Below are 19,128 nucleotides of genomic sequence, written 5' to 3'. Positions count from 1 at the left end.
TAATAAGGACACATGCTCCACTATGTTCATAGCTGCCCTATTTATAATAGCCAGAAGCTGGAAAGAACCCAGATGTCCCTCAACAGAGGAATGGATACAGAAAATGTGGTACATTTACACAATGGAGTACTACTCAGCTATTAAAAACAATGAATTTATGAAATTCTTAGGGAAATGGATGGATCTGGAGGATATCATCCTGAGTGAGGTAACCCAATCACAAAAGAATTCACATGGCATGCACTCACTGATAAGTGGATATTAGCCCAGAATCTTAGAATACCCAAGATACAATTTGAAAAACACATGAAAATCAAGAAGAAGGAAGTCCAAAGTGTGGGTATTTCATTCCTCCTTAGAATAGGGAAAAAATACCCATGGAAGGAGTTACAGAGACAAAGTTTGGAGCTGAGACATAAGGATGGACTATCCAGAGACTGCCCCACCCAGGGATCCATCCCATAATCAGCCACCAAACACAGACACTAATTTTCAGACAAACTAGCAAATCCCGTTTGTTCTCTCCTTCTTAGCCAAAAAAAAAAAAGTTTTCCAAACAGACATTCCTTATAATTTTCCTAATATTTGAGATATAGAAAGACTTCTAGACAAGTTTAGGAGTCTAGGTTCCTGAACCATGAATACCACTTAGTAACCTAATGACCATGACTACTGATCCATCTAACTTTGCCAACAACTATATCCTAAATAGAAGTCACAGTAGAGGAAAAGGCAACATTTTCCATATAGGGATTGTATAACCTACACCTTGATTCTCTTCAGTTGATAAAAAAAAAAAAAAAAAAAAAAAAAAAAAAAAAGGACATAGGTCCTCCTTAGTCATAAACAGCCAGACAAACTTCAAAATTGTGTAGATTATACATTCAAATATATGAAAATACAAGCTGAAATAGAGCACCAGACAAACCGTTTTACAATGTTTCTGATCTCCTAAGCCAACAACCACAAAGTACCCATTCTAAAAGTAGACAACTTATAAAAAATGGCATTGGCCAGGCTTAAAGATGAACTTGGGTTTGCTTAGAAGCAAAATATCAAAGCACATTAGCTGCCAGTATTGAATTTGCCAAGGACAAAAGAAGAGTAATTGGATAATTGATAATGATTAGAAAGAGATTTATCATTCAGACAGATAAACCTGCTCTATACCTTAGCCACAGAAGTAAAGAACAATGTGTTCTCTAACAGGATTTTATTTGTGTGATGTAGTTTTGATTTATGGTAATTGGAACAAAAGCAAATCAAACTTAACCACTACTGAGAAGAAATTACACAGTAAAAATGAACTAACAGGTAGAAAAGCTCTGATTGTTTAGTATGAAGACAAATTTCCACTGGCATATGATTTAATATGTGTACAAATTATACAAATAATTTTAGAAGGAGGGAAAGTCCTTGTCCAGACCTTGTCCAAATATATTTGCAGGCATAATGAGCATACCTCCTTCCTAATCACATCCCAAGGGCCATTTAGACAGGATATCTAATTCTCCAACGGGAATTGTTTTTACTATATCTGAGTAAAAAGAAAAATAGTAGTGATTTTAGCAAAGCCTGCAGATACACCCTCAGCCTAGAATATGGTGGCTGCAGCAGATGGTCAATGGACACTAATCTGTGATGAGAACATATATTCCATATATTCTTAGGAAGCATACAATTTTAAATATGTGTTTTCATGAGAGCCATTTATCCGTATATCATGGAATCCAGAAAGAGACTGTTCAGTTGTTTAGTGAGGTTCCTATGTTGTAGACAAGGGAATTGTGGTGCAGAGTGCTCAACTAAATTGAAGCAAACCTAATAGTTACAGATGTGAGGCCCAAGCCTTCCTGCCACTGTGGTGTATCAATCTGCCTTACAACCTCTGGTCAGGGCTAATCCTGGTACAGTTCACGTGACTGACTCCCTCTTTCTTAGGAACAAAACAACTCTGCATATTTTAGGGGAGAAAAGTTGAAATCTAGATTGCATGTCTGTAGCAAACTGACATGGTAGAAGTGTAAACAAAATGATTCCTCATCTAACTTGATTTGAGAGTGTGTCCAAGATGGATTTTCCCCAGCTAGACTCTCTCAGATGACAAACCTTCCAAATTACTATCATTGTATAGATCTGGGGTCTGAAGAATATCAGCCCAGGCCTAAGATTGAATTGAATGCTGACCACAAGAGAGAATTTTAATATAGACTGAAAACAAAGGGCAGACATCTAATCCTGCCACTCACTGAACCGCATTGGGACAACACTGGAGCACCTGGAAGAGGCAGATGGCATCAGTGACATCAGACATGACTTTCCCACCTATCTCTTCCCCATCTTTCTCCAGATGAATCTCATTTTTAAAAAAAAATCTAGGACACCTTTGCTTTCCACTCTACAGAGTTACTTATGTCCTTCATTCGTTTCTGAGAATCCAAAACCATAGCCAGATATCTAAAACGTGCTTTGAAAAGGAAGAAAAGCCAACTCTTTTCAGAAGAAAATCTTAGGTGGAACAGATCAGTTGCTTTCTGGAGCTCAGTTGAAACATGGTCACATGACATTTTTGTTTGTTTGTTTTTAAATAACCTGGGAAGAGAATTAACATTCTTCAACTTGCTTCCTCAAAATCTCCAGCTCACTCTTCAGGGAGGTCTTGTGAAGGTATTGTACATAACCCGTGGTGAGAGACGGTTGTTTAGGACAGCCAGCACAGCTCTGCACAGCTTCCTGAGCAAAGGAACACACTTGGCACTTCACTTTCTGGGAGTCACTTATGACTAAGCCCTCTGTAAAGGTCTGAGCTTCTTTCAAAGCTTCAAGATTGACTTTTGGTGGAGACTATTAAGTGAGAGAATTTGAGCCAACTAAAATAATAGATTCTTTTGAAACACAGATTTAGAAAACTAGATTCTTTATCCAAACAAAAATAAAAACAAGAGCCCTCCAATAAAGGGCACTGGAGTAGCTCTATAGAGTGGGGCTGTGCAAAGATGGTAGCTAGTTTAGACTAGAAGGTCTCTACTTCTTTAGACTTCTTTTTTTTTTTCTATAAATTTCCATGATTAACATGGGTTTAAAAATGTGTTGCTGTGCTTGGTATTTTACATTCATTTATGCAAAATTATGTAACGCTTGGAAGAGAAATCCTAAATTTTATGGATTGTGGAACTACTGAATGCTGTAAATATTTGTAAATGATCCTGTCTTCCCTGCCATCACTGGTCCTCTGCATATGATACACCCTTTTGGTAGTTCCCTTTCCTAGTGGAAAAAAGAAAGGCTCATCTTCTTTTCCCTTAGAAGACCAGCTCAGATATAAACAATTGTGTTCTTGTGGTTCAACAGCTTAGTGAGAGCCTCAGAGCAGGTTCCCATGATTTACTGCTACTAGCTCTGCACCAGCAAAATGCCAAGGTAGATTGCAAACTTAACCAACATCTGGCGCATCCTTACTAGACAGTTTGAACAACTTAGAGAGTTTTTAAGTTTCTTTGGACTAAAAAATTGAACCTGATAAAGTTTACAGACAATGCATGGTTCTTAAAGAAGACTTTTAACACTTGTACTTTAAATTGGAAAAAAAAAAGAAATGTCAGTAAGAAGGAACTTATCTATATGATTGTGTAGAAGATAAAGAGAATTGAAAGGAGTGGGGAGGGGTATGGAATAGGAGAGCAGTAGAGTATTAAAAATGCACTAAATATACATTATGTACACAGATGAGAATGGCCTATGTAGTGTAGTATAAAAATTTAATACATAAATGAATAGAATAATATATACACAAACACAACTGTCACTTCCCCCAAAGTCGACACAACATTCCCATTTAGCTAGCAGTGGAAAACGTGCCAGAGCCCTTACCGACTTCCCACTTGAGAAGGCTGTTCTCCTCCCTCTCCATTTTTCCAATGACATACCAGATACATGCCATCCAGTGTGCAAGGAGAGCAAACATGGACATGAGCAGGGTGAGGACGATTGTACTGTGCTGAGAATATCGGTCCAGCTTCTGCAGGAGGCGCAAAAGACGCAGCAGCCGGACAGTCTTCAGGAGATGAACAAGGGACACCTGTGGTGGGGCAGAACAACACAGCTTGGAAGGCACATCTACAGCACAGCATTTTCTGTAACCCATACCCAAGGTAGAAAGTTTCTGGAAGGAAGAATCATGATGGCTTAACTCCTGTGGACATAGTGATGTGTTGTGACTCCTTGGACTAGTGTCAAGAGAAAGAAATATTAAGAGTAAGAATGAAGTAACATAGGCTAAAACTTACAGAGGTTATTTTTCCTCTGTTACTTTTAAGTAGAAACTTAACTTTATTAACTAGATTTGACCTTGTTTTCTACCTGACTATATACAATTTCGTATACACCACTGCACAGCTAAGGCACACTGTGTGTAAGATTTCACCTTAGACATATTTTGTGTCAATTTTGCTTTCCCTCTACAGATAATATATTTGGGTTGTAATACTAATCCATAAATATTGAATGAAATGTACAAAGCCATAATATTGCTAATTTTAATTTAAGACTTTTGTAGTCTTCATTTTTTTAAAGTTTTTCATGAAACTCACACAGACCTGGAAAGATTCATTTCCTTAAGTCAGCTGGCACATAAACTTGAGTAAGTACCAGTGGCACCTGCTGTGTCAACTGGTAACCTACCTGGCTCCTACTATCAACAAATGGAGCAAACATTCCAGTGAGACATTCCAGGCCTGAGCTTTTCTCTAGAGTGTTATAAAGCCAAAAGGAAGTAGATTTGAAACTTGTTGTATCTGCTATGCCCTGTCTTTTTTGAACAATTAAATTTTAGACTTCAAACTCAAGGAGTTTTCTGAATTTAGGCATTCATGAAACACCATTGGTGAACACAAGACATGGTCAGAATTAGTGTTAAAGAGGGGTGCAGCTAACACTTGCCCTCTGACCGCTTTCACAGAATTTAGAGAACATTAAGAAGATAACAGAGTATCAGCTCACATAGAAAGGGAGTTTGGTAGACTCTTTGACCATTTAATTTCTTGGAGGGAACTATAAGTAAAGAAGCTGATTATAGCTTGTGGCTATAATGTGTCTCCGCTTTGTAGAATATAACTATAGAGGAGGTCAGTGTCTTCAGGGGGAATGGTCTTCAAATCAGCAGGTCAGTTGATTTCAGTTCTCTCTTTGGTTACCCATCTTCCGGTAACTCTAATATATATAGAAACTTATCTAGTATTTGAAAGATGGGCAAATGATACAAGAATGAATGAACGAAAAATGAATGAACAAAAAAAAAATGAACTGACAGATTAAGATACTCCCTTGTCTTGAAAAACAAACAAACAAACCCCCCAAAACAAACAAACAAGAAAGATATAAGATACTCAAATCTCATCTAAACAGATATTCAAAAACTGTGCTCTATTCTAGTCTTGTAAATTATTCTAAACTTAAATAAAACACAATCTTTTCTTAAACCCCTTTTTCTTCCATTCATCTTACTTTTTTCCCCTTCTCTTCCCTCCCCTTCATTTCCCTCCCCTTTTCTCCCCTCCCTTCCCCTTCCCTCTGTTCCTTCCTGCCTGCCCACAGCTGTGGACATTACAGGGTAACTCCTCCATATGGGTTCTCTCTATTATGTGGAAATCTGTGATGTGACTCATGTCATCAGGGTGAGCAGCAAACACTTTTATCTGCTGAGTCATCTCGCAGGCCATAAAAGAGAACCTTAAAGGCACCGGGCAAGCTGCTCTTTCATTTCTTCTCTACACTCCTTAAGTTCAAGCTTAGCTTCCTCTATCCCTGCAGCATCCTTATCTCATCTACCATGTACCAAGTTGGTGTGGATCACAGGATCACCGGCCAGGATTTTAAAATATTGACTTTGTCACTTAGAGAATTATTGTGAAAGAACTTTGTTTAATAGGTAGCTGAATTTGATAGACAGATGACAATTTTTAAGTGACATGAAGCCTGGTCTGGAACTCCCAATAGGGAAGGTCATCTGAATCTGGAGGTCATGTGATACCTCATCTTCTCTGGTCTCAGGGAGAGGGGTTCACAGAAGAATGTGGAGCTTTCCTTCTGTGACCATTTCCACAAGCAAGGCCCTTGAACTCCACTTTAGGATGACATACATACCCTGGTAATATGCTGGGACATTCCAAACAAAAAAAGGAATTGCTCACCAAGAGTCAGGAGCTTCCTGCTGTGACGTAGGGGTGCAGGCTTTTGATGAATGGGGGAACCTCATGATTCTTATGGCTTTTTGAGATTGGTATCCCAAATTTGTCATGAATGAGAATTAGGAGGGACCTGGGGACAAGTGAAGCTATCCAAAGTCTCTAGAAGCAGTTTTTTCTTTTACCAATTGGACATAACAAAACAAAACAAAACAACAACAACAACAACAACAACAACAAAAACATGTGCCAAATTAAAATGAAAAAGGTTTGATTTTTTTTGCTCAGATGGTAACTAATCCATACCTGTGCCTTTCCACTGTATCTGCCCTTCCTAATTTTGTCTCTGTCAGAACATTTCAGAGTGAGGTGCACAGTAGGTTTTTATTGGTGACTACATGAATGTACTGAAAACATTTGCCAAAGGCAGTTAGTAGCAGTCAGGGCCCAAGCCTACAGAGGGCTGTACTCCATGATGAGATTCTTTTATGGAGATATATATTCACTGGACATATTTTAAATCTGGTAGGAGCAGGCTTATTTTTAGTTTCCATGTCTAAGGACACTTCTCCTTATAAGTTGTTCTCATCACATGTTTTGTTAGAAAAAGAACAGGATATCTTGAACAAGCTCTTCTGTTCAAATAGAACATTTTATTCTTATTACCTCAGTAAAGGACAGCAGATTTGTACTGCTTTTTAAATGACCAGGCCTGTCAAAAATAGGAGCAGTATCTCTAGTAGAAAGTTCGTTTGCCATCTTGTTTTCTTTTGTGACTTACATTATTCACAAAGCATTTATGTAAGATTCCCAAGACACTGAGCCGAAGGGGGTGGGGATTGTTTAAGTGGTCACCAAGTAAGAGAATCTCATCTGTTAACTTAGGCAACGATGATGTTAACAGTACAAAAACATACACTGACTATTTCTTGTATATTTTTATTATTCTATACTACATGTCCATATTTAAAATTATCCTATTTCAGTACCCAGAGAAAAATAGAGCATAAGAATTCTATTAATATTCAGTAGCAAAGCAGCAAGTTAATTTAAAATCAGATTGTGTTAAACAGAATAAAATTTGCTAATTTGGCCAGAGAATTTAGGATACTTTAATAAACCTTTGTAACATATACTCCTTCGATTATTTTGGAGCTTTGTAAAATCCTTGCTTGGAATCACTTCACTTTCATTATGGTTCTTACCTAGAGAAATTCATTCTTAAAACTTCTTTTGAAAGCCCAGGTAACTACCCAATATCATGCCAATTGATATGATGTGCCAATTGATATGATGTGCTAGGTTTTTTTGGTAGCTTTCATCCTGATGACATTACCCTCAACCTCCAACTCAGAAAAAAATAGAGAGAAAAACAAAATTCTGACAGCATATGCACTTAACGAACTTGTAAGTCTGCATTAAGAAGTTGGGACAGAATGTGTATGTTCACCTCAAAGCCAATAATGTCTGAATTTGAAACTCTGATTGCTTGGCTACTCTTGGAAACCAGCCATTAAAGTCTTCACAAAGGATGTGATGTATATGAAGAGTTATCCACTGACAAGGGAATTTGTTTCATCTGAACTAATATTTAGTACACTTGTTTTTGCAGGCTAACATTGGTTACCATAATAAGAAGACACAACAAAACAACAACAAAAATCTTGTGCCCAATCAGAAGCAGTCTTCCTAAACATCTCTCTGGTTATAAGAAAGCACTTGACAGTTTTTAAAAATGTCCGTCACTGAATGTAAAAATGATTGCTAGTGCAAATGGAACACTTTCTTCCTTGTGAGGAGGCATGAAGAGAAGCTTGAAAGACGGAAGAACAGAAAGTACAAGTGTTAATCAACTCAGGAATCTCATTTTATACTGGGTTATGTTACTGAAGTGACTGAATTCCCTTACCCTAATTCTGGCATTCCTGTTTGCCGGATCAGCCTTCAGTTAGCTTTGTTAATGTATAATAAAAGTATAAAGAGTTAAAGATCAGGAAAAGAGAAAATATATTTTGCATTTCTCCACCAAATTCTCCAGCCAATTTCCTTTTAGAAATCTCAAGTGATGATTCTGTCCCTAGAGGTGGTTTGGTATCACAAGATTCGTTTAGTGAGTCAAAATTTATGACAGATTCAGGCTTTCTTCCTGTATACGCTCTCTCTGCTTCTGAGCACTGAAGGAAGAGATCAGAAAGAATTCACTTCCTCAAGTGGACAATCAGGCCTGCATGTCACTAAGTATCTCCACATCCTTATTAAAGAGGTCACAACCACAGGGAGCATTTAACAGCAACTATATGAAAATCAAACACAAAACTTAAAAGGCCACGTGGAAGACGTCTACTCACCACTGTGACATTGAAAGCATACAGGAGGTCAAAGGGCAAGGCAGCAATCAGATCAATGATGAACCAGGTGGTGACGTAGTGAATGCAAATGGATCTCGCTTCAAAGATAACTTGGCCAGACTTGCTGACATAAGTTGTTCGGAAATTTAGAATAATATCTGCTTGGGGAAAAAAAGACAATTGAGAAAAAAAATGAGGAAAAGAGGGGAAAGAAAAGAAAGAGTAAACAATAATAATTCTTTTAAAAAGAAAGAAAGAAAGAAAGAAAGAAAGAAAGAAAGAAAGAAAGAAAGAAAGAAAGAAAGAAANAGAAAGAAAGAAAGAAAGAAAGAAAGAAAGAAAGAAAGAAAGAAAGAAAGAAAGAAAGAAAGAAAGAAAGAAAGAAAGGAAGGAAGGAAGGAAGGAAGGGAGGGAGGGAAAGGAGGAATAAAGGAAGAAGGAAAGAGGAAAGGCAAGCAGTCAGGGAAGAAATGTGTATAAAATTATACAAAAATCAAAGCAAAGTAATTTCAAGCTACTTCAGATTAGTACCCTCACCATTTCAATGTAAATGAGATAGTTTCAGTGTAATGAGAAAATACTGAAGAAGGGCAAAGGACACTGTATCCTGTGTTCAGATGCTGAAAATTCCAGCCATTAGAATACTAGTGAGATTACCAAGTGTCCAGTGTAAGATATTCTAAAGCGTGTTGGGAGATTGTTTCACCCCATGGTAGAGGTAGAAACAAAGTCCTACAGATCATCTTAGCCAACAACTACCATGTGGGTAACACTAGTAATTTTGTGCACAAAATTTAGCAAGTCATTGTGTGAATATGAAATTCACCTTTGACATTAAGTCACACGTCTTGCTAAGTACAGCAGTTGCTTTTTCGTGTCTATTGCTAATATTTCCCCTTCTGTTCTTGTATTTTACTTCACAATTTTCAAACTTTCCTTACATAATTCTTTTGTTCTGTGTTTATTGATCCATTTACCACAGACAATACTCTTATGGGTGCTAGTCAAAGACAAACCCACAACCAAGAATGCTTTCTTAAGTTGAAAGTCATCTGTAGATATGTGAGTCTATCTCAGGCTAACATCTTGCTTTCTGGGTTAAGTAAATTAAGATGTATTTTTTTTATAAAAAAACAAAAAGCATGCAGGTCACAGAGAATTTCAGGATGGGTAGACACGTAAAAGGATGGCACATGTGGGCAGCTGACTCTAACAGACAGACTTTACTCTATGAGTCTTATTTTGGGCCAATACATTGGTTCAACCCCTCACAAATCGAATCAGGATACATGGGGAAATCAGTTAATGTAACTAGGAATTAAAGTAATAACAAAACAATGGAAAGTCTGAGCTGCAAAATGGATTAAGATTATATAATGAATTGGAATACTCTGTGGCTAACTTAAATTATTAAAAATAAGAACAATGCTATGTGAGGTGAAGGATTTATTGACACCATGATAATGGTGTTGACCACTAAAACCAATTCATTGATTATGTCCCATCAAAATAATATCACAATGAACAAGAAAATATTTTGTTAGGGTAATTGAACAAGGAAATAGAGGTGATATGATGATATGATTGATATGATAAGATATTATATGATAATATTTCATTTGATTTATGTATGAAATTCTCAGGAATAAGGAAAATATTTAAAACCAAATAAAATATTTAATAAAATATTAAACAAAACCCCAAATTATAAAATTACTCAGGGTTATTGTCATTATTAATTAGAAAATACAGAAGAGATGTTTCTTTGTCTTGTTATAGGGGATCAAAAGAGAATATAAAAATAACAAACATAACACAGAGACAACTGTATAGCAGGGCCAACAGGTAGTCTCTCAGTGTTATGAGAACCCCAAGGCTGATATTTGCTAAGGAAATCTCTGTTATGGTGGGGCCACAAGAGAGTAACTGTAGTTGATGAAATTAATTAAATATTTCAAAATAGGTAGTATAACTGCATAAGGCTACATGTTGTCAAGGAGGATGACCTGAGTTAGATTCCTAGAAACAATGTGGTAGAAGGGGAGAACCGACTTCACCAAGTTATTCTAGAACCTCTACACACACACACACACACACACACACACACACACACTCACGCACGCACACAGGCACACATTATAGTTTACTTATGACATCTCATGGTTTGAATGCTTGGTCCTCAGACAGTGGTAATGTTTGGGAGAAATTCTGGAAATGTAAGGAGCAGATCAGAGCTAGAAGAAATTAGGAGCAGAGTTTCCCCTGGACCTTGCATGTCTCATTCTTCTTCATCAAAGCACTGAACAGGCCTGACGCTGCTAAGCTTCTGCCATCAGTGATTGGCACCCTGAGGGTGGTATGGTTGCAGATCTGACTCACTCTGAATCCCTTCCACCATGATGTGAACAGATCTGTTCCGCCATGGTTTCACAACTATGGTGAACTAAAACTTCCAAACCCATGAGCCAAAACCAAACATTTTAAGTAGTCCTTCTGGAATTCCGTTCATGGCAATGCAAAAGTAGCAAAATCACACTGTTTGAGCCAAGAAAAACACCCCAAACACATAGCAAATTAACAGAAAAGATTTTTCCCTCCTCAAAACCTTTACATTCCTATGTGTTGGCATCTGACATATCATCCATTGTGGTCTATGGTACAAGGATTCTATTTAATGATATTTAATGCCATTAGTTAAGAGACAGAGAATTATGGAAACACTCTGGTTTACAGCCTTTATAAAGGGCCCATCCTAATCCACGGCACCAAAACAAAAACATAATTGAATTCTCTGATGATGCAGATCACAGGTAATCAATTACATTCTGAGATAATTTGCTGCATTGTCTTCATGCTTTATATAGCACAATTAAAGACTAACCATAAAGAAACACCAGATGTGTTGCTCCCTCGTTTTCAGACTTCCAAAGTATTTCTTCTCCCCTCCCACTGACTAGTTATGTGTGTGAGCTGAAAAGCAAAGAAGCTAAATGTATTTCCCTCTGAGTTTTATTCTTCTGTAGAGCTATGTCATTAGAATGTCCATAGTTCTAAATAAAAGGAAAGGGGGGGCTACATTTGATACGGCATACATTAGTAGATTACTTTATTAGCCTTCATGACAGGTGGGAAATAATTTAAAAGTCATGTTGGCTTACTTGTTAAAAAGTAAATTAAAATATAATGATGTGCACAAGAACACGTGCAGTGCATGTAAATAATTACTAACTTTATTTAACGATTTCTTTAAAAATTAATTGATGTGGTTGGTATAAGCATGGGTGGAGAGACATTTAAGTAAACCAGCACTGGCTAATGATCTAAAGATACTCTGAGTGTTTCCATTGCTCAGGTGACACTTCTTTTAGCACAGTGTTTTGTCCCAGGGCATTTGGGGGAAAAGGAGTGGAGACAATAAGCAGAGAAGAGAGTGAACAAGAGACTCAGGGGATAGATTATTTTAACAAGGATTAGAATAAACCATTGGTGATCGGAATAAAATTCCCTATGCTCCGACCCCTGCTGAGCATGTCAGTATCTGTCTCTCTTACTCTGAAGTGAATGACTTATGAAAACGAAAGAGCAATAGCAAGGAGACAGCAGCATGTAAAAACAATGGGACTCACAACACAAGATTAGGGGAGAGAAGACTAGATGAAGTGAGGTGGATCCTTGCTAACATTTGTTGCTATTTCCTGTAGGTGGATCCTCTGCAGTCCTGCTAGATAAATGGTGGTAACCTTCACCCTTGATATATGGCTCCATTTCAAGGGAAGGTACATAAAAGTCCTGTATCCTAACAGTTTGCCTTTTGTAGGAGTGCCATATATTGTGCTTTGAATGAGAAATATCCTCTATGGGCTTATGTGTTTGAGCATGTGGTTCCAAGATGATGGCACTGTTTAGGGAGATTAAAGAGCCTTTAGGGGTGGAGCCTTATTGGAAGAAGTATGTCACTGGGCATGAATGGTGAGGGTTTGTAGCCTTATCCAACTTCCTTTCTTGTTTTCTGTTTCTTTTGTGTAGAGGAAATGTGGTTTTTCTGTTTTCTGACTACCAGGCAGGCCTAATGCTTCTGCCACAATGCCCTACCTTGCTATGGTAGATTGTATCCCCACTGGAATTGTAAGCTAAAGTAAACTATTTTTTTCCCTGAATAGATTTTGGTTAGGGTATTTTATTACAACAACGGAGAGGGAACAATTCACCCTCTAAGTAATCTTTAGTCATGATAAGCCTTCTGGAGTTTTTGTTTTAGTTTGGTTCTGAGACAGGTCCTGGGTATGTAGTCCAGGCTGACCTTGAACTTATGATCCTCTTGCTGAGACAGAAGGTGAGGGTCATCATGCCTGGCTCTCTCAAGGCTATCAATAGGCAGTTCTTTCAAGTTAACGTGCATGGATGACTACCTGTGACTTCCTTTCCTTGACTCTAGTTTTATGGTCAGCAGCAACACAGAACACACTGTCCTTACCCACCCTCTCTGTAAATATCCTGTTGTGGCCTCTTTTTGTCGCTGCGATAATGCACATTGGCCAAGGCAACATATAGAAGACATCTTATTCGGGCTTATGATTCCAGAAAGTTAAAGTCCGTGATGGAGGAGCAGAGGCAATAGATGGCAAGCATGTTGACTCAGCAGAAGCTGAGAACTCGTGCCTTGAATCATAAGCACAAAGCAAAGCGAGTGAATCCAAATCTAGCTGAGTCTAATTTCTCAAAGCCCACCTCCAGGGACATACTTCCTTAAAAAGGGCCCTATCTTTTATGACGTCACAAATAATACCACCAACTAGGGGCTGAGAATTCAAATACCTGAGACTACGGAAGACAGTTATCAAGCTTAGCTCTCAGTATCCTGATCTAGGGACCTTCATTTCTTTCAATTGCATCACTGATGCAGATCCCCTTACTCTTCCAAAAGAGAAAAAAAAATATGATCTAAATCTTCAATCTGCTGGATTTCACAACAAAGTACAGTGAAAGAAAGGGCGTGGGTATCAAAAGACTCTCTCCATATGTTGTTTCACTGTAGGGACCAAGATGCCTCCTTTATCTTCATAAAGAAATGTTAAGTATCTTAATATAGTATGGAAGACTACTTTTGAATGTGATTACTATTTCTTTAGAGTCAAGGTTAGAGTTAAACTGACCACACCAAAGTACCCACAGTGTGCTACACAAGCGCAGAGGTGTCACATGTTCTCAGAATCCAGGTACTGTACAACTAACTTTCCAACTGAAATGATTCCTTTCAATGATCCAACATGTTTAAATACTGCTTCAGAAGGTCCATGGATTTTCACCCTGCATGGAGTTCTTGGGACTCAAAGAAAAGCAAATCACCTAAAATGAGTATGCCTTCATTTTTATAACAGGCTTTTTATTTTCTCATGATCTTATGCCATTACTTCTTTATAAGCACAGTGAAGAATTATTATCAGTAAACTTTATGTTTGGTTAAAGTAGACATTAAAATATCTAGTACATCACCATCAAAATTCTGCTCTAATTATCATTACTATTCATTTGTATTAGCCTGAGATTGTACATGGCTGTCACTGTATTATGTTAGTCTACCATATCAAAAAACTTGTGTATCATGCACAAAAATACTGATTTGAGCTCTCTATAACTTACTTACTTTTTCAGTGATGTTTAAAGCAAAATTAGACATTTATTTTTAATTTAAAATACATTAATTGAGTCTTAGAGGTGGGGTAACTGTTAAGAACATTGGTTTCCCTTCTAAAGGATGTGTTAAACTCCCAGCACCCACTGGACAGCGACCATACCTGACTCCCTAGAAACAAGGTGCAGGCTTGGGTCACAAACTTTTGCTATATCCCAGTGGAATACTGACTGTGCTTGTGATCACAGTGACCCTAGCACACCTGGACTGGACTGCTAAGAATTTCTTAATGATCATACAGTAGAATGGCAGATAGTATGGAAGCAGTAGTCAAATTCCTTGTTGTTGACATCAGTCCACATGTCCCCAGTCACTGTTGCTGTACTTAAAGGCTTCCAAACGAAGACACAGGAACTAGAAGTGGCTTATCAGAGTTGCCTAACTTGTTCATGGTTATTTCCATTTCTATTTTATAGATCTGAAACACACTATATAGTCTTGCTGCCATGCCAATAAAAAACTAATAATGACCAGCATTTACTGAATCATTATTTTGTGATAGTGCTGTTTTTGCTACTTCATATGTATTCAGTGTTTTTTTTTTTTTTTTTTTTTTTTTTTTTGCCCTTTGAGGTCACTATAAAGCCATCAATGTGCCAGTGATGTGTTTGGAACAATGTGTTCCAAACTCAGGTCACCTGTGAAGATCACATGTAGTGGCAAGGCTAGGTTCCACAGTTGGCTCCTTTGTTTCCTTTCGTCACCGTGGGAAGAGAATTCTTCTCATGATTTCTATGAGGTTTTATGGAATTTAAGTAAGTTTTAGAATCATAAAAGTAATATTTAGCATTTCAATTATAGATTGCTATATATAAGACATTCAACTTTAAAAAGTATAGTTTAAGAATAGCATATATACTGTACAATGAACTAACATTAAAGAAGGAGTTGGATGAATTTTCCAAGGCTAGCTGTTCCTGAAATCATTCTTGTTCAGGGACACAACTAGAATCAGAAGAATTTGTTATGATCCACACTGATTACTACCTTTCCCCAAATAACCAGCACATTTATTACCATACAGTAATTATGCATGGATCAGTTAGCAGCACGATAGAAAGGATACAATATACCTTTTGCTTTTGAGTATAGAAGCTTTCACTAGGAAACAATGTACTTTTGTTGCTGTAGAATGCTTCATTAACTTACTCTGCAGATGTCTGTCTTTTCATTTCATTGTGATGGAATATGGGTTCATTTGAAAATGTTCTATCAGTGTTAGTTCTTAGAGAAATACCCATGTAAATAACCATACATAATACACATATAAATTAATATATGTATACATATGTAGATAATCAAATATATGTATTTCCTTGTAAATGTGTAGAATGACCATTGACTTTAAGTCCATCTTCCTGGGTCACCAATTATCCATCTACTTTAATAGAGACTGCCAAAAAAAAATGGATAGAAAGAACACATTAATATGTAGTATATGACTGTAGTATGTTATGTTAATATAGTATTAACATAACATACAGTATATGACTGTAGTATTAACATGTAGTATATGATCCTTTATCTTAACTCCATATCGTTCCTGAATTAACTATAATTTCTATTTTTCCTTCCTTCTAGTGATATTTTAAAAGCTATTTTATGGTAGAAAAGTAATATTCATTTTTTTTTCTGTGGTATGTGACGCTGAGCACTGTAACTAATTTCAGACCCTATTTGCACACCTTTTGCTATGAGGTACCCAGTCAGGACTTCTGTCCAGTGGAAATCACCCTTTTCTCTTCCTCTTCTACCTCAGAGGTGCTGTGTGTACTCATATACATTGTTTTCTATTTGGGAGATTATGTCTGCTTAGAGGGCATTAAGATACCCCAGTCTGATGTCTCTTGATCCTTTCCACTTCTGCATTTTATTAACAGTTTACCTGCAATAGATCTCCTACGGTGTGAAAAGGGAGTCAAGATTCATATTTTCTAACTGGATATCCAATTGATCTAGAATGGCTTTTGAAAGCATCATTTCCTGGCAGCACCTCAGCTGCACCTCCCCCATACCTAGTGGTTACACGTGTATGGCTCTGATTCTATACTCTGTATTTGCCAGATACCCAATTTTCACCTTCCTAGCAGAGGCCAAGTCAGATGTGTTCAACCCAGACTTCCGGATTTGCAGGAGTATTTACAATACAGCTAATACGTTTGTCTCTTGAAAAAAAAATTTCAAGTATAATTTAATAGAAATGCAAAGTATTATACTAAAAATAAAATTCAGTTAAAATTTAGTGTTTGATATAATAAAAGCCATGCTTAATTATAAGGGAAAATGGATTGTTTCTTAAGCCTATTATGAGTTCTTGGCTATTTTTATAAATACCATCATTGGAAATTGTTCATATTTTAGTGTTATGCTATAGTTGCTGGAGCTTGTGGTTTCCATAATTCAGACTATTTCCAGGCACATATGTGCACAGTGCAAATATGAAGATCAATGTTTCTATACCAGTTGCTGTAATATGTAAGCGGCACCAACAACCCTAGAGTTGATATCCAAAATTCTGGTTGCATCTAAATTGAGATCATTGACATAAAAAAGGCAAATAGAGAAGCAAAATTGTTTTTATTTTTCATTAACTACCCCTTTGATTGTCGGAGAAGAGACAGTTAAACCAGGACACTCCAAGATCGGTAGTCACAGGACATGCAAAAATCAAAGTCTAAACAGTTGCATGTAGGAATTAGCAGGAACAGTAGGGACAGAGAAGGCCAGTATTCAAGGGACAACAGATTCCTGAGTACCAGGTCACAATGCCAGTCAAGGCAAGTCAGAAATAGTGTTCCTAACTCCAGTTGGAATCTTGAAGGAACCTGAAGTTGCAAGATATTTTGATTTATTACTATTTTGCAATGAAGAATTCTCTCCAAACCCTAGCCAGATCAATTCTGTCTTGTAGCAAACCAGCACTCCCCCGTGCCTGGTGCCCAGCTGCAGCAAAGCAAGACATCCTTTCCAAGGTCAGCCAGGTTTGTCTGAGACCCTCAGAATCACTGAATGCAACTGGCTCAGCCTATGTCCTGTGAGCCTCCTGCTAATTTCTGCACTGGAACACTAAGCAGCACTCTGAAACGCATACTTTCTTCATCTTTGTTGCTGAATGAGAGTGATACAGGACGGGCAGTGGTAGACAGACATACTACTGAATGGCTAGCTTAGTAGTCTGCAGATGGCCCTGGTTTCAACCCTATCATGAGGAATCCCAATAAATCATTTCATTCTTCTATGGGCTCTTGAATCAAGGCTGAGGTCGAGTGTTTATTTGACATGTCCCTGAGAAAGTCATGTAGCTATTTCTGAGCAAGTTTGTCCCTGTGTTATGCAATATTTCTAGAGAGAATGGGAGAAACAGCTACCTGTTCATATAAAAACACAGTTTCTGGAGTTTTAAGAATTGTTTTAGATAAAGCAAGCATAACATTCAAAATATACCAAATGCTTGTAGGAATCACAGGGCACAGGTTACCAAAATGTAATGATAAATAACCAAATATTGGTAAGAAGCAATGAAATAGCCTCACTGTACTTTATGCTGTGGATATATGTGCGTTATCTTTATTGGGCAGATAACACACACAGTTCCAGTATTCAGAACTGGATATGGCCACAAACTATAAGGCTAAGTCTTTGTCTCTACAAGATGTTTTCTGAAACCACTCCTTCCACATGAGTTGTTTGTGTGTGTCCTTGGAAGATCTTACTACTCAAGCCCATGGGTAGTATTCCATTAGAAATTCAGTCTTCTTTGTTAGTGAGACTCATCTTAGAAAATAAAAGAAGCCTAGAGATGGATCCAGTGAGATGGTTTAGTGGGTAAGCAAGCTTTGTGACCAAGCCCAACGTCCTGAGTTCAATCGCCAGAAGCCATGAGCAAAGAACCAATTCCTGCAAGTTGTTTGCTAACCTCCACATGCCCAGCACAAGCACAGCACCCACACTTTCAATTAAATAAATAAATGTGACTTCTAAAGAAAAGCAGGAATGGCATCTAGATCAATGGTACAGCTGACGTGGCCTTAGAGTTTAAGAGCCAGCACAATCAATCAATGATCAAGCAATTAATCCCAACTGACAATCATCTTATTCTACAGGGGATGTGAAAGAAAATTACCTCAGGGTACCTCAGAACATGGTCACTTATTTCAGTTCTTATTACATATTCTTTTTTAGTTCAAAGATGAGGAAAATTGCATCTAATATTTAAAATTGCTTTTCTCTTTCCTTCTGTCTAAAAGCCTTATAATGTGACTCTAAAAGTGACAAGAAATATGGCTAAAAATAGTTGGCTCCTTTTTTTTGTTGTTTTCTAGAATAACGGGCTGTAGTTAGGATGGTGCTACCTGTCCCCTTTGCTGTGGATGTGGTTTCTTGTCTGGGCTGTTACAACCGAAGTTGTATGTGTGGAATTCTCAGTATGGTCATAAATCCATACACATTTGCTTTTCTAAGCTCTCGTTTTCTCTTTATTGCTGATGAGGGCAACAAAGACAGATGAAGTGATCTTAGAAGCAACCCATTCAAGATGTTAGATGAGCAGTCAGCCTCGACTCCAAAACTATTGTGTAAGGTTTCTCTCTCTCTTCTCCCCCTCCCCCTCACTTCGTTCACATACACAACCACCTGGCCCCAATCATGCAATGTTAACTGCCCTCTTTCCCACCACCCTGTACGGCAGCATTCCCTGACACACCCAGAAGAGTGTCTGGCTGACTAGCATCAGCAGTCTTTCACCATCATGAGAGGAGAGTAGCCAGTTCTGACCTCCACTCTTTACTTTTCTTTTTTTTTTTTTAATTTTTTTCTTTTATATTTTTGTTATTATTTTTAAAAATTTATTTATTATTATTTTCTTTATTTACATTTCAAATGCTATCCCGAAAGTTCCCTATACCCC

General features: G+C 37.5%; 1 protein-coding gene across 1 annotated transcript in view; it reads right to left on the bottom strand.

Moving 5' to 3' along the window:
- Window positions 1–19,128, bottom strand: part of Kcnh8 (potassium voltage-gated channel subfamily H member 8) — a 365,093-nt gene that overhangs the window by 126,555 nt on the left and 219,410 nt on the right. Inside the window, exons 6-7 of the mRNA XM_021218046.1 lie at window positions 8,531–8,688; window positions 3,871–4,078 (exon numbers count right to left, since the gene is read on the bottom strand). Of these exons, the coding sequence (XP_021073705.1) occupies window positions 3,871–4,078; window positions 8,531–8,688 (366 nt within the window). The remainder of the gene's footprint in view (window positions 1–3,870; window positions 4,079–8,530; window positions 8,689–19,128) is intronic.

Source organism: Mus pahari, chromosome 18, assembly GCF_900095145.1.
Source record: "Mus pahari chromosome 18, PAHARI_EIJ_v1.1, whole genome shotgun sequence".
NCBI classification, from domain to species: Eukaryota; Metazoa; Chordata; class Mammalia; order Rodentia; family Muridae; genus Mus; species Mus pahari.
This window is presented reverse-complemented; position numbering and strand designations above follow the sequence as displayed.